The sequence below is a fragment of the Ricinus communis genome, chromosome 4, assembly GCF_019578655.1.
Source record: "Ricinus communis isolate WT05 ecotype wild-type chromosome 4, ASM1957865v1, whole genome shotgun sequence".
Classification (NCBI taxonomy): domain Eukaryota; kingdom Viridiplantae; phylum Streptophyta; class Magnoliopsida; order Malpighiales; family Euphorbiaceae; genus Ricinus; species Ricinus communis.
The window spans coordinates 21,122,938-21,140,228 of record NC_063259.1 but is presented as its reverse complement, the minus strand read 5'-3'; the positions used below and the strand labels follow the sequence as shown (position 1 = coordinate 21,140,228).

The 17,291-nt window shown below is 34.6% G+C and overlaps 1 protein-coding gene across 1 annotated transcript; it reads right to left on the bottom strand.

Moving 5' to 3' along the window:
- Window positions 1-14,843: 14,843 nt before the first annotated feature.
- On the bottom strand, window positions 14,844-17,291 carry LOC8265480 (patellin-4). The gene is made up of 5 exons (XM_002523101.3): window positions 17,060-17,291; window positions 15,870-16,966; window positions 15,650-15,774; window positions 15,414-15,558; window positions 14,844-15,321 (listed from the first exon to the last, which is right to left on the bottom strand). Exons 2-5 carry the CDS (start codon window positions 16,941-16,943, stop codon window positions 15,058-15,060), a joined length of 1,608 nt encoding a protein of 535 aa, XP_002523147.1. The 5' UTR covers window positions 16,944-16,966; window positions 17,060-17,291; the 3' UTR covers window positions 14,844-15,057.

The following is a 17,291-nucleotide window of genomic DNA, read 5'->3' as shown; positions in this document are numbered from 1 at the left end:
TCATTTATTAAGCGTAGTATATTATGAAAATTTTAGTTGATTTCTTTGTTTGAGTTACGTGAGAAAAAGAAATATCTAATTAAAATTGTATTTTCAAATTAAAATATGTATCTATTGTCAGATTAAGTAACACACATCAGTTTACTAGGATCTGATGTTCTTTTGAGTTAGTTTAGTCAAAGGTGTTGCTATACTCGAGAAGTCTTGCACAAATTGGCGGTAGTAGCCTGCCAAATCTAGAAAGCTACGAACCTCTGTCACCATGGTCGGTTTCTCAGTCAGTCACCGCCTCCACTTTCTCGAGGTCCACTTGAATACTCTCTCTAGACACAACATGACCTAGAAAAGCAACGCTTTCTAACCAACACTCGCACTTGGAGAATTTAGCGTATAACCGATGCTCCTTCAACATCTGAAGTACCATTCTCAGATCCCACGTGTGCTCCTTTTTGCTTTTAGAATACACGAAGATATCATCATTGAATACAATGACAAAGCGATCCAAGAACGGCTTGGACATCCGATTCATCAAATCCATGAAGACTGCAGGAACATTAGTGAGTTCAAACGACATGACCAGGAACTCATAATGCCCATAATGCGTGTTGAACGCCGTCTTTGAAATGTCTTCCTCACGAATTCTCAACTGGTGATACCCTTATAAATCAATCTTGGAGAAGCATGTGGCTCCTTGAAGCTGATCGAATAGATCATCGATGCGAGGAAGCAGATACTTATTACGAATTGTCGCTTTTTATTCAGCTCCCAGTAGTCAATACAGAGGTGCAAGGTACGATCCTTCTTCTTCACGAACAGAATAAGAGCGCCCTACAGAGATGTACTAGGTCTGATAAAACCCTTATCCAAGAGGTCCTGCAACTGCTCATTTAACTCCTTTAATCGACTGGTGCCATTCAGTAGGGTGCCACAGAAGTAGGAGTTGTACCCGGTACCACATCGATGCAAAACTCTATTTTTCTATCAGGCAGCAATCCTCGTAGCTCTTCTGGAAATACATTGAAAAACTCACAAACCACCGGAACGTCCTCAACTCTACCTTTTTTTTGTCGATGTATCATTGACTAATGCTAGATATTATTAACACCCACGACGAATCATCCGTTTAGCCGTAATGGCTAATATGAGATTCGATGGGGTAGGTATCTGCTCGCCTTTAAAATGAGACTCTGAGTCTCTCGAAATTCGAAAAGTTACTTGCTTTTTCCAACAATCCAACATGGCATAAATCATAACCAGCCAATCCATTCCCAGAATTACGTCGAAATTCATCACGTCCAACAGAATTAAAATTGGCAATCAAATATCGACCCTCAACTAACACCGGACACGATTGAAACACAATATCGGTCCTTATGGCATCACTTAACAGCAAAGTGACTGACATAGGAACATGAAGTCTAATCGGTTGAAAACAAAACCTTAAAGCAAAACCAAGCAATATAAAGGAATGGGTAGACCCAAGGTCTAACAAAACTCCAACATCAAAATAGCAGACTGGAATAATACCTAATACCAGAGCATTAGAGGTTCACGCATCCTGAAGGGTGAGAGTGAACGCTCTTGCATGCCCACGGCCTAACTACTGAGAGCCCGAAGCCAGACTCTGAACTCTGCCCCTTGATCGACCTCCCATAGGTCTACCTCCAAAACCACGATCCTGCTAGCCAACAAACTGAGATCCATCCTGAGAATATCCAAGAACTGTTAAAGAAGCTAGTCGGATCACACTAGCGGGCGAGTCCTTAAGGAAAACTGGCTAACTGAAATAGCAAGGACATGCTCGAGCCATATGGCTCATCTCGCCACACCTGAAACAAGCTCCATTGTAAACTAGGCACAGTCCTTGATGTGATCCGCCACACATCTGACAGGTGCTGGCTCTAGAACTAGAGCTGCTGTAACTAAAATTCTGCTCACTGCCATTGAAGCGTTGTCCTGGCCTAAATCCTTAGCTACCCTTCCGATTGTGTCTACCCTTCTTGTGAGTACGATAGCCTCTCTGCCGGCCTTCTTGTCAAAACTCTTGAAGTAGCCTCCACTGCCGTAAAACGACACAGCTGGTTGCGCACTAATCTGACCTTTAGTCTTGGTCTTCCTTTTCTTGCCTTCATCCCCTGGCCAAACCCTCATAGGATCATCTCTATCTGTCTGGCCATGTTAGTCACCTCTAGGAAGTTGCTCCTCCTAGACTGAACCAAGGAGACAAACTATAGACCAAGTCTCGAAATATACTTGTTGTTCTTCTGCTCCTCGGTCCCTACAGTATAAGGCGCATACCTACTAAACTGCACAAACTGTCTAGTGTACTGTGCCACTGACAGGTCTCCCTTATCCAGCCTTTCAAACCTCTCTCTATACTCCTACTTCGCATTGAAAGGGATGAAGTACTTCTCGAACCTGTTCCTGAACTGTCAGTATGACATACCATCCAAAAATGGATGAATATAATCCCTGAACCACCGAGATGCTATCTCCTTCAAAGAAAAATATGTTATCTTGATGGTCATCTTATCTGAACAGTGCAAATCTGATGCCCTCTTCTCAATCTCGTCCAGGAAGTCTAAAGGGTCCATAAATACCCATCAAACTCCATGGATCCTAGCTTAGTAAATTTAGACATGGGAACCTCGTGCAATTCCGATACGGACCTCTGACTCCACTGAACCTTGGGCGACTGCCTCTTGAAAAGCCAACAACTACTATAAAGCACTCTGCATCCTAGTCATGCCAACTACAAATACTTCAACTAGGACTCTACCAAACTGGATGCCTCCTGAGCCTCGCCCTGAGTTGCCCCTCGAGGCCTACCTCGCCTCTTGATATCACAGGCTGGGACTGCTGGGGCCGACTGGATGGAATCCTCATTTTGGGCCTCTGCTGCTGCTGCTGCAGTCTCTCGAGTCTCAACATTAACAAAAACTAAAAATAAATAACAAGATATCAAAATAACAACAGACTCTCTAACATATAGCATAGAGACTAGAAGCAACTGAAACATGCAAGGACAAACTCGACCCTAATTCTGCAGCATAATTTTCAACTTTAATATGAATTTATTTATTTAAAAACGGATTTTGCTCATTGAAATAAAAAAATGAATTTTTTCTCCATTATTGACTTTTGGTGGATTAAAAGGTTATTCTATTAATTAGAGCAAACAAAGATCAAAGTTTTTTATTCTTTTTTTTTTTTTTGTTGAAAGTTCTCGGTAATACTATGACTTTTAGAGAATTATTTAATCTTTAGATAACTAAAGAAAGGCAAAAATGTAAAGTATTTTAATTTTTGACAGTATAACAAATAGCAACGTTGCACAATAGCAACGTCAATGAAATTTTATATTTTAAATATTCACAAAAATATTCACGAAGAACATTTTCAGTAATTCTTAAAACTCGATCATAAAATCAACAATTTTAAAGCTTAATTGTATAATAAATAAAAACTTAATTAATTATCTAAAGAGAAAGTTAAAATGGTTTAAATTAGTGAGAAATTGAAAAAGAAAAATGAAAAACTTTGTCAGGGGAATAAGTTTTGTTTTCCGGAAATTAATTGAAGTCGAAGAAAATAAAAATTCAAAGTTCAGTATAAATTCAATAAACTTTGTTTGCCGGTTTACATGAATATTTCATAAGTTTGCATGAAGACGATTTCATTTGCCAATGACACTTGCATGAGGTTTGCAGATGTACACTCTTTTGCCCTTGAATTGGAATTTCTTTTTTCTCTCTAGAAATTCATTTGTCAACACCCAAGAATTAAAAAAATATATATATTTCCTTAGTCAATGATCATTAATTATCAATAATATAATAATAATGAAATAGCTATGCACCAAAATAAAATTAATAAAAATATAATAATAAATAAATTATTTCTCTAATTATATATAAATATATATAATAGTCAATTTACGGAAATTACAAATATTTTAAACCTTTTCCTATCACGACCGTCTTCCTTTCTTCCGCATTCATTCATCTCAAAACAAAGAGCCAGCCAACCTCACCAATTCCATTCCAATTCTCTAAGATAGAGCAGGATAGCTGCCATCAAGCTGCCCCCTTTATTTAGTTGCATGAGACAAATAATTATAATAATTAATCATTTTTACGACCATTATTATTATTATTATTATTATTATTGTAAAATTAAATTTAAAAGAAATTTTATCCTTTAATATCACTTTATAATATTTTTAAAAAAATAATAGTAAAATAGATATTAAGAAATTAATTTATTGATTAATATAATATTAAGATATAATTAAGATATTATTTTTTAAAATTAAAATTAGTGATAATATAATATAATATAAGAGATTTAACACGTCTTATTTTCTTTCTTGATAATAAAACTTTTCATTTAAAACTTACAAGAAAACCCAGAAAGAAAAAAAGAAGATCATACTATTCCTGGTGCATTTCGGCATAATCTTCTGAAATGAGAATTAGGGTTTGCAAGAGAGAACAGGAGCTATTGCTGAGAAATTATGCGGTTGGACGACGTATATTCTCATCATATTCTTATACGAAATAGTCTAACTTTGTGGTTCTGCTATTTTATACAAGAAAACTCTTGATTTTGGTTTAATTTTTTGCAAAAAGAATTCGTCAATATTGTTTGCACATGTTTTCTTTTTTTCTTTAGTTAGAAGATATATATATTATTATTTTCTTTTATTTATTTCTTAACATTTAAATTCTAATGTCATTCGTATTTTAATTTTATGATCAGACTAAAAAAAAACTATACAATATGTCATTGTCGATTAGGTGCATAAGTCATTCATGAATTTCACTCTTTGACCGACTTAAAATTCAATCTGACTCTAATATTAATTTCACATGCAACCTCTAATCGTAGCCATATATATCCAAGCATGGCTGTAACTTAGATGGCTCATTCTACCCATTGCTCTACTTTCTATTCTCAGTAATATGAGCTCTTCAATATAAATTAAATAGAGATTATTGAATCATAGAATAAAAATATTGCTTTCCCTAATTGAAACTTATGTATTCTCTTGCAATCTTGTATAAGAAATAGTAGCAGAAGAGAAGATTGAGAATCAAGAAGATGAGAGAGAAGAATTAGAAGAGAGATCAGAAAGAGAAAGTATGAGTTAATGCTATTATTCAATTCAATTACATGGTGTATAACATTGTGCCTAATTTTGTTGTCCATACTAAGAACATGAACCACAAGATGCATATATATTAATTCTATTATACACTTTTAGGACAGATAGATACACTTTTAGACTATAGTCCATGAACCATAAAACGCATATATAGACCCGCGAGGGCATATCCGAGTTGGTTGGTTTGAAAAGTAATGTTGGGAGAGGTGGGCTAAGTTAAATATAATAATATATTGGTGCACACTTTCTATATCTCCTCTTTTTACAAGATGAACAGCTTAGCTTACAGCACAGTGTGTTCGGCACCACACTGACTACTTGTGCATTGAACTTACCGTAAGAGGTCTGAGAGGTATGACCCTTCTATTAATCACTAATATCTTATTCTTTAGTTTGTGTATAAAAGTAACAATTAAAAAGATATATGAATATGAAAATAAGCTTATATATAAAATCCAAGAAGACATTGTCAATCCTATTGATGTAATGAAATCCCATCTCTCTTTTATGGCTATGATATGATCTTCTCAAGAAGGTATAATGACATGGAAGGTCATAATATGAAGTAGAGTCAAATCACTTTTACTTGTCTTGCAGGTAGAAGCTGTAAATAAAAAATATACTGAAAAATCTAAATTTAATACTACAATGTTCAGAGTCTTACACTATATAACTGTAAATATTAAATCTATTAAATGGGTACTAGAAAAATTATGTTATACTTTTTTCTTTATGATAATAGCATCAAACAATAGATAAACCGAACCAAACCCAACATTATCATAAAAGCTTTGTATTAATATTTATATACATAGCATATAACATTAGAAGTAAAGATGATTTAGGAGTAAAGCCTTGATAAAAACATATTAGAAGAGAGTTAAAGATTTTAAATTTCTTTTCAATTTCGGATAATTTATCTTCTAAAGTCGTATTGCAATATTTTTAATAATTAATAAATATTTATATTCTTAAATGTAATAAATTAATATATAAATATATATATATATATTTTAAAACATACTAATTATACTTAGTTCAAATATATTTTAAAACATATTAATGGACTTAATTATTTTATCAAATATAATATTTATATTTTATTCTTTAGCAATTAGAAATTATATATTAATATAAAAATAAGAGGTTAACCTTCAAATTAGAATTTTCTTAATTATGCTGATTATATTCTATTATAATTAAATATTTATTTTAAGATATGTCACGAGATTTTTGAAGGTTCCACTAAGAACTTATTCCACCATAATGCAGAAACTATATGTACATGAAAAAACAACAAATGTAGAATGGGAAAGAGAGGGGCTTAAGATGTTACAACACTTTTCGCAATTGGTTGGAAAGGGAACAATATTGAAAATTCTGCACGACATGGATAATCCTTTATTCTGTTGTTGTGAAATTTTATAGAATAATAATGAATTTTAATGTTACAACAATTTTGAGTTTATTACAATTTGAGATGGAAATATATACATGCTGAGATTCTGAGTCTTCTTTCTAACGGTTACTTCTGCATTTTTGGGGAAAAGGTGGAAGTGACCTTTCCTGCAAAGCAGGAAAGGATGCTCCCTTTTTCCCTTGATCAGGGATGAAAGGTATGCACAAGTAACCTAGCTTGTGCAGCCTCTAAGACCAAAAAGGTGCTGCTATTTTCTGTTTTCTTCAACACTCCCCCTCAAGGTGGGTTCGAATAAGTTTATCGAGCCCATCTTGCTGAGAATCGAGTGATGATTCTGATTGTCAAGAGATTTTATGAATATGTCTCCCAACTGATCTTGACTCTTAATATAAGGTATTTCAATTTCTCCTTTCTCGACTTTTTCTCTAATAAAATGGCAATCCACTTTGACGTGCTTAGTTCGCTAGTGAAATACTGGGTTGGATGCTATGTGACGGGCAGCTTGGTTATCGCAATGTATTTTCATACGTTCTTTGCTTTCAATTTTTATATCCTTGAGAACTTGTTTGATCCAAATGAGTTCACTAGTTGTGGATGCCATTGCACGATATTCGGCTTCAGCACTTGATCTAGCAACCACACTTTGTTTTTTGCTTTTCCATGTTACCAAGTTTCCTCCGACAAAGACAGAAAAACCAGTGGTTAACTTCCTGTCACAGCTTCCAACCCAATCTGCATCAGAAAAACCAACTATGTTAGTGGAGTTGTTTTTCTTCATCCAGATTCCTTGTCTGGGTGTTCCCTTGAGGTATCTAAGGATCTGGTCTATGGCTTCGAGGTGGCTGGAGCGAGGAGCATGCATGAACTGACTTACCATACTAACTGCAAATGAAATGTCAGGTCTAGTGATAGTCAAATAAATCAGTTTTCCTACCAGCGCTGATAATGCCCTACGTTGGTTAAGGGTTTTCCATCTTCAAGGTTGAGTTTGACTTTAGTTTCCATTAGAGTGATGGCCGGTTTAGTTCCTATTTTTCCTGTTTCCTTTAACAGGTCAAGGGTATATTTCCTTTGAGATAGGAATAATCCCTTGTTAGATTTCGCCATTTCTATACCAAGAAAATAAGAAAGTTGGCCTAGGTCTTTGATATCAAATTCCTTTTTTAGGCTCTGTTTGACCTTTTCTATCCCCTGATCATCGTTTTCTGTTATTATGATGTCATCAACATATTCTAAAATAATAATAGTATGTTTATTAGTGTGTTTAACGAACATAGATGAATCCGATTCACATTTATTGAAATGAATGCTTAATAAAAAAACGGCTAAGTTTGGCGTACCATGCTCTCGGGGATTGTTTCAGGCCATAAATTGCCTTTTTTAGTTTACATACCAGGGAAGAATCTGAGATTGACTTATGTCTAGGAGGTAGCTTCATGTAAACTTCCTCTTCTAAGTTTCCTTGTAAGAAGGCATTCTTGACATCTATTTGGAACAGATTCCAACTCTGATTGATTGCTATTGAGAGAAGGATTCTGACCATATTCATTTTAGCTACAGGAGCAAACGTCTCTTGATAGTCAACTCCATAAGTCTGCGTGAAACCCCGGGCTACAAGTCTTGCCTTGTATCTTTCAACGGTTCCATCACTATTGAACTTGATTTTGTATATCCACTTACATCCCACGGGTTTTTATTTGGTGGAAGTGGAACAATACTCCATGTCTCATTCCTTTCTAGAGCAAGGAATTCTTCTTCCATAGCTTTACACCAAGTGAGGTCAGTGTTGTTTTCATAGAAGCTTGCGGGTTCAACGAGGTTGGAAATCTGACATAAATAGTTGCGGTATTGATTAGATAAGACATTATAGGAAATAAAATTCTTAATCGGATATGTTACCGAATGAGACACAGTCTCTAAATTTCACAGGAAGTCTAGTTTATATGGTAGATCTTCGCAAGGCAATTTATTCTTCTGTTACTTCTTGAGATTCGGCTTCTGGAGTAGGATTGTCTTCCCTTGAAGGAATTAGCCTAGAGACGAGAGGGGACTCCCCTTGAAGCTGACAATCCTGGTCCGAGCTGCTAAGAGGGAAATCAGAGTTAAGCAGAAATAAAGAGGGGGGAGGACCATTGGTAAAGTCAGTACTAGTGGAAGTCGTGTAATAGGGATCATTCTCTACAAAACTGACATCGCGAGAGACATAGGTTTTATGGGTCACGGGATCATAATATTTGTATCCTTTTTGGGTGGAAGAATATCCTAAAAAGAGGGTTTTGACAGAGCTGCAGTCTAATTTATACTGACGCTTTATATGGACATAGCAGACACAACCAAAGACTCGAAGATGACCTAATTCTATTTGACGGCCTTTGAGAACTTCTAGAGGGCTCATGTTTTTTAAGGTGACAGTAGGTAACCGATTGATGAGATAGGTGGCAGTTAAGAGAGCATCCGACCAAAAAACGGAAGGGACATTATTTTGAAAAAAAAAAGTGCGAGTGACATTGAGAAGATGTCGATTTTTGCGTTCAGAAACATCATTTTGCTCTAGGTGTTAACGCATGTGGTTTGATGCAAAATCCCATTTTGTTTAAAGAAAATAGAAAATTTATGGTTTACGTACTCCGTACCATTATCGGAGCGAAATATTTTTAATTTTGCATTATACTGATTTTTGATAAAATTAAAAAATCTTGGAATCGAGAAAAAACTTTGTTTTTTCCTATTAATAAATAGATCCAGGTAGTACGAGAGTAATCATCAATAAAAGTGACAAAATATCTAAAATGATTATAAGCAGTGTGTGTTTGGAAAATTTACACACATCACAATTACTCGAGTTTAAATTGTAATAAAATAATTTATTTAGAAAGGAGTCAGAGGGATGCCCAAATCTCCGATGCATGAGCATGCCAGGGGTGGAAATGGTTGACATAAGGCATTGCGGGGGAGGACTATGAAGGTAGTAGAGGCCATTTTCTAGGTGTCCTTTACCAATCATCTTCCCGGAATTTCGATCCTGAAAAAAGACTGAAGATTGTGAGAAAATTGACATTGCAGTTCAAATTTTGAGTAATCTTACTAACAGATAACAGATTAGAATTAAATTCATACAGAAATAAAAAATTATTAATGTTGCAAATAAATAAATTTGTGGTGCCATGGCCATGAATTTTGACCTTATTCCCGTTTGCAACGGTCACATGATGGGAATCCTTGGTGGAATGAATTTTGTTTAGTTTTGCAGGATCCCAAGTCATATGATCAGTAGCATCGGAGTCAATAATCCATGCATTTTGATAAGATTTAGCATTATGAAACAAATTGTTTTGAACTGAATCTGACCTGTCGGGTTGTACCGACCCGAATCCATGTGGTTGCCGAATCAAAGCTTGGACTTGGGCCAGAAATTCGGTCATTTGGGCCTGACTGGTGGGTTGGGCCTGAGAGGCCGGCTGGGCTTGATGGGCCTGTGGAGCTAGATGGGCCTGTTGGGCTGGAAAGGTCTGTTGGGTCAGATGGGCTTGATTGGAGAATGGGCCTGGCCCAGCGGAGAGGTCCAGCCCATGAAGACCATGGGTCATTGGGTCGGGTCGGTTGGGAAAACCCTAGAAATTCGGGTTGCATTTTGGGTCGGGGCATCATATATTTTTCGACATATGACGCCCTCATTCCCAAATGCACTCTCACACCCTTTCTAGGGTTTTCCTCCATTATCATCTCGCTTCTCCTGTCGCCTCCCTTCGAGCCAGCCCCCTCCCACCCTCTCGATGGCCTAAGCTACGGATGGAGGTGCCAACAGCCATCGCGGTGATGGCCCTGCTTTTTGCAATGGTCACATCGCACGATGGCGCTCGGCCCTCCTCTCTGTCGAGCTTAGTCTCGACGGATAAGGTATGAATGGCTGTCCGTGCTTTCTGATGACCCATTCATAGTGTTCCTTCTGGTTTCTTCGTGTTGGATGGTCGCTATCACAGCGTCTATTGACGGCAGCCGAGAGGCAATGAGGATCTGAGAACGCAAGCTTTCGTAGCTTGAATCCAGGCCTCCGAGGTAGGTATAAATCAAGTCTTGTTCTGCTCTTCTTTGGAGTTCTTCTGGATCATTAGATGGAGGAAGGTAATTTTATAACTCTTCCCATTTAGTTAATATCTCTGTTGCATATTTTGTGGGATTCTTGGTTCCCTGAGTGATTTGAGAAAGTTCCTGCTTCAATCTAAAAATGTGAGCAAAATTATTTTGATGCCCGTAAAGGCCTTTTAGTTTTTTTCAGATTGCCTTTGTTGACTCCATAAGTATACACAGTCGGGAAATCTAGCTTTCCATGGTATTAGTGAGCATAGACATGACCAGATGGTCATTTGTCTGCCACTCTTCCATTCTGTCCAGTTCTTCTTCTGTTGAAGCTTCTGGATTTACAGGTTTGGGTTTTTATTTATTTCCAGTAATGAAACATAATTTTTTTCTGCCACTGAAGGCAATGGAAATAGATTTTGACCACTCAAAATAATTTTGACTACCTCGCAGGACAATGTTTGTAATTTTTGTGGTTTCTGAGTGAGCCATTTTTTAGGCTTGAATTTTATGTTGATGGGGTAGATGATGACTGGTTTCAGACCAGCTCTGATACCATGATAGAACAATGATGAATTTTAATGTTACAAGAATTCTGAGTTTATTACAACTTGAGATGAAAATATATAAATGATGAGATTCTGAGTCTTCTTTCTAATGGATATTTTTGAGTTTTTGGGGAAAAGGTGGAAGTGACCTTTCCTGCTTTGTAGAAAAGTATGCTCCCTTTTTCCCTTGGTCAGGAATGAAAAGTCTGCATAAGCAACCTAGCTTGTGCAGCCTCTAAAACAAAAAAGGTGCTTCTATTTTCTGTTTTTTTCAACAGTTGTCTTGATGTCTTGAGAAAAATATTTGTGTTTGAATAAAATTCTATATTTCAAAATAGTAATGTACGGGCAAGTGTTCCAGGCTTTACGAACTAAGGTGATAATTTTGGTGCAAGTTCAAACAATTTGATTAGGGGGGAAGAAGAGAAAAAGAAAAGACTCGCATTGTAATTCATCAATGTCTCAGATTACTCGACCATGTAAGAATGCTATTTGATCGTGTAAGATAAACAATCTCATGTGCCTAAAGTCGTCCTCTTATTCTTAATATGGTGTTAATTTTGCAGTTGATATGGGCTTTTATTTTTATGGAGGTGGAAAGAACATGATGAAAAAGTTTTACCCATTTTAAGACATGTATTGCTATTGATGCTTAATTATGCATGGGAGATTGTAGTATGAATTTTTGCAGTCATTGAATATTATATATATATAATTTATCATATTTATTATAGTCATTTCTTAATATAAATAAAATCACTAAATAAAATGAGCTTTAAAATAATTAAAATTATATTTTACAACAAGAATAGTAAATAAAAATTTTAGTAATTTTTCAAATTAATACTTGTTATAAAATATAATTTTAATTATTTTAAAGCTCTCATTATTTGATGATTTTATTATATTAGTAAATTTACTATAATAAACATGATAAATTAGTTTAATATAAAAATATAAAATATCTTAATATTCAATGGCCGTAAAAAGTAAGTCCATACTATAATCTTTCATACATAGTTAAGTATGAATTAAAATGGGTAGAAATTTTCCATCTCATTCTTCCCATCCCAAAAAAATAAAAGATAATACCAATTGCAAAATTAATACCATATTAAAAACAAGAGCTATCATGGAGTTATTGATCTTACATCATTAAAGAGTATCCTTACATGGTTGAGTCATCTGAGACATTGGCATAATTTCTAATATTGTTCTATTTCCAACTAATTCTGAAAAGCTTGTACCTTTCCTTCTCATTCGACATTTGTTGTGTTTTCGTGTACGCATAGTTTCTGTGTTATGGTAGGAGAAGTTCCTATTGGAATCTCCATAAATCTTATGCCACATCCAAAAGCAAATATTTAGTTATAATAGAATATAATAAACATAATTAAGAAAACTTTGAATTTGAAGGTTTATCTTTTGTATTGCTAGCTATTTTCTTTTTCTTTTTTTGTTAATAAATTAGATATAGTCAAGAAAGAATTATTGAAATATTGTTATATTGCTATTTTTATAGTGAAGAAAATGAAAATTATGCTTTATATATTGGCCTTTTTTATTATTATAATGTGTGGAAAAATACACTTCTCGATAAGATCAAATTTTAGCTATTAAAATATGAAATTTCACTACATAAATAGAATTATCAATATTTTTTTTAATTTAATATATTAGCTTATTTTGTATTCATATATATATTTTATAATTGTTACTTTTATACACAAATTAAAAATCAAGTTTAAGTAATATATTTAATACGATAATTGATTACATTAATTATCGTATTTACTACTTATATATTGAACCAAGTACAATTAGTTATATATATACTAATTATACTTAGTTCAATATAAATATTTTTATTAATCATTAAAAAATATTGCATAATGATTTTCGAGATATAATATTTAAATTTGGAAAAAAAATAATGATTTTACTTTTTTAATATATTTTTTTATTAAGTGTTTACTTTTAAATTTTTTTCAAATAGTTGGATCGTTATTATTATTATTATTATTATTAAAATATTTGTACATATTATACAATTTAACAACGTAAACTATATTTCATATTTTTAATTATTTTTTACTAGATGTAAAGTATTTGAATTGGTTTCATAAAAAATATGAGTATTCTTTTATTAAATATAAATAAGTATTTAAAAATAAAATAATAAAATAATAAACCGAACCAAACAATCAAACTATAAAATAAATCAAACAAAACAGTTTCGATTTGGTTTTGATTGAGGTTTGCTAGTTCGGTTTATATTATTCCTATTCTACTATTACTAATAATGCTACTATTATTCTTATGATTAATACTTTTAACTTTAATAATATATCTATTAATAAAAAAACTACTACCACTAAATAAATTTCACAGCAATAAACACCATAATAATATTGTAACAATATTATCATAACACATAATATTTTATTTATCATATCTAACAATTTATAAGCACAAATCCCCATACAACTTGAAAGGTATCACTACAAATTATAATATCATTCAATAGTATTAATAATGTCATCATTAAAATTAATAATAGACATATAATATTTAAAAATTAATATCAAATTTTTATTATAAAATTTAAAAGTAAAAATGCATACATTATATCATAATAATAATAATGACAGTATACAAAAAAGTAAATAACGTAAAAAGAATTGATTACCACAAAAATACAAACTTACAAATATTTTTGTTTCTGTTATTATGAATGGTTGAACAGAACAATAATTTGTTAATAATGATTTGATTTAAAGAAAGGGATAGAAGAAGAAGGGACGAGTGAGTTAAAGAGAATAAATGAGAGGGAGAGAGAGAGAGAGAAACAGAGGAGGAAAATGCTGGGAATGAAAATGAGAGACAGCAGAGAGGAATGCCTGCTGGTGATTTATATAGTATTGATCTGAACTTCTTCTATAAAAAGATTTGGTTCAAGTTCACGGATTTTGCTACATGCAGTAGCCTGCGTGCTGCAGGGAATCCCTGCAAACTGAAGTAGCAGCCTGTGATGGCTGCCCAGACTGAGCCGTCCGCCCAGAGGATTGGCGGTAAGGGCCTGTGCACATATTTGTTTCTTAGATGTGATGTGATTGAATGGAATTTTCACTTTAACATAGTGGCACCACTGCTTTTTCCGGCCGCTAATATCTTTTGTACTTTATATTACATAATCATAGATACTTTTTGTCTTTTTAACATTAGAAATGCATCTTTTAGGCTTTAAAATTCTTGTTCTTCATTGATTTTTAACAAATTTGGAAAAGAAATCTAGACTTTCTCTACTAGAGAGGAGAAGAAAAAGAGAAAACACAAAAGAAACCCTAGAAGAAGCTCAAAGACTACACAGAAATAAGAAAAGAAATAGACTATATTTACAAGAGTATTAGGGTGACAAACAGAAAGTAAAAATAGGTTAAATTTAGAAAGTAGTTTAATAAAGTTTTTCTTTCTTTTTTTAATCTTTTACCACCCTGTAAATGAAATTTCTAAAAAATTAACCTCAGAATGGAGTTATTGTTTTTCAAAAGCCATAAAATCCCAAGCTTTGATAGTAGTACGGTACCTAATTAATCTGAGAACAGTAAATGGAGAATGTTAAGCTCTAATATACTCGATAAATATATATTTATTACTTGTACATTACAAATCAATCTGTAACCAGGAAACCCTCCAAGAGCAAAAAGATTAAAGATGGAGAAAAATGAACTAAAACAGAGGATCTTCCACAAAAAGAATCAATCAATGGTGCGATATAAAGAATGTCATAACAAACAAAACTGACAATGAATACAAGATTGGAATTTATATAAAGATGGTGGTGTCTAGAAGGAAGCAGCAGCAGTCTTCTTGGTCTTGTATCGATACAGAACCCTCTTCTTCTTGCTGGAAGTATTTTCAATTGTCAGGACAACCTTTCCAAGCTCACTGTTGGTAAAAGTGTTGCGAAGTGGTTCTTGAGATGAGCTCATTTTCTTGGCCTTTTGAATTATGACAGTGTAAGACCCCTCGTCATTTGGTGCAAATTCCTCCTTGTAATTCACTTCCCAACCCAAAACAGTCAGGTCCCAGATCAGTGTGACCCCAACCTGCCATCAAAAACCAGGAATCAAGTCAATTATCATCTTCCTTGATTTCCTTTTTCTCTCCTCTTTTAAATTGTTGGGTACAAAAGTATTACCTCTGCTGTAGAGATCTCAATGGTTTCAGTTGATCCTGCTTTGACAATAAGCTCAGAAACTTCATCATCTCCTGCTGAGAACTCGAAATCATTCTCCCTCTTGAAACCACCATACTGGACAGGGATTTCCTGGGCTGGAATGTATCTGTTGAAAGATTCACCAATTTGTCAGGAATCTTGGTAGCTATTTGCAGAAGGATTCAAGAAACGTAGAGGAGATTGAACATCCAACTTACTTGAGTAAGGTCTCAGTAACCTTGGCAGGGCGACTAACAACAAATTTGCTCTTGCTTCTTTGAGTTAAGAAAGGGGACAACAGTGCATTGAGAGCATAATACCAAAATGGAACATTTATGAATATCTGCCAATTCAAAATCATAGATTCAATAAAACAAGACATATATACAACTTTGACATGAAGCAAAAAAGAAAATTGATCAAGAAAAGATTACTCACATTTCTGGCAACAAATTCAGGATAATTGTCCTGCAAAAGCGAAACAGCTTGGTTCATAGCAACTCTAAGATCTTTCTTCGATGGAGCAGGAGAGTTCTTGAGATCATTAATTTGAAGCAAAGAAGTGACACCACCAGGCTTCAAATCAAGCTTTTGAATGCCCTTTTCCATCAGCTGAAATCTCCATCTCAAGAACTGTTTGCGCCTTTGCTCACTGCCAAACGCCTTGGAGTAGAGATCTGCATCAGCAAAAGCACCATAAATGTTGTAACAGACAGGGTGACCTTCACGATCTACACCATTCATGTAAAAGGCTGAGCTTAAATCCACTTCCAAATCTTCTTCCAAGATCGAATCGACGTTTGATTCTTTCCTCCATTGCAGGGTTTTCTTTAGCATCTGAAAGGCTTCATTGACTTTGAACTCTCTTGCTCTCAGGAACTTCAAGAGGACAACATCTGTTCCTTGTGCTCCTTTGCTAGGCAAAAGTGGGACTCCCCAAAGAGAGATATCTTTGTCTACTATTTCTTCCTCCTTTTCCTCCTCAGGTTTCTTCTCTTCTTCACATTCTTGCACTGGTTCTGGTTCTTCATTCTTTTCAGCTTCTTTATCTTGAACTTGCTTCTCACTTTCTTCATTCTTCTCAGCTTCTTGTTCTTGATCTTGTTTCTCACTTTCTTCAGTCTTTTCCTTCTCTGTCTCTTCTTTATCTACCTTCTTCTCCTTCTCCTCCACCTTCTTTTCACTTTCTCCAGTCTCTTTCTTCTTGGGCTCATCTTTCTTGAACAATTTGTTTCCAAGAATAGCTTCTTCAAGTTTGGATTTAAGCTCAGTGAGAGCCTTTTTCTCAAACTCCTTAAGATCAGAAAGATAGTTGCTCTCTTCTTTATAAGAAGAGCTCTTCTGAACTGTTTTAGGCATGGAAATAGTAGAATCACCATTCACTTCAGAATCCCCACCTTTTTTGGTGTCTTCATTATCAGCATCAGCAACAACCTGCTTGGGACTTTCTTCAGGAACAACAACCTCAGCATCAGCAACCTTAGTTTCCTCGACTTTAACCTCAGCAGTCATGGCTTTTTACCTCTACTTTTCCACTGAAACAAGTATATCAAACAACAACAATAAGAAAGTCGTAAAAAAAAAAACCCACTCAAGAAACAAGATCCAAAAATGGAAAACAGACCCACCTCAAGAACTGGATTATGTTTTTTTTTTCCTTCCCCCTTGGTGTTCTTGACTCTTGATAGTTTGAGAGCTGCAGTATGAGTTGTTGGTACTTGAAGGGCCAGAGTTTTGTAACGGTTATATATTTTTCAAAAAGAAATGAAGGGGGCCCCACCAACGGTAACTTATCTGGTGCCAGCCACCGCATGTGGTAGCCGTTGGGGAGATTCTTTGTTCCCGAGGGTTTTGCTAGCC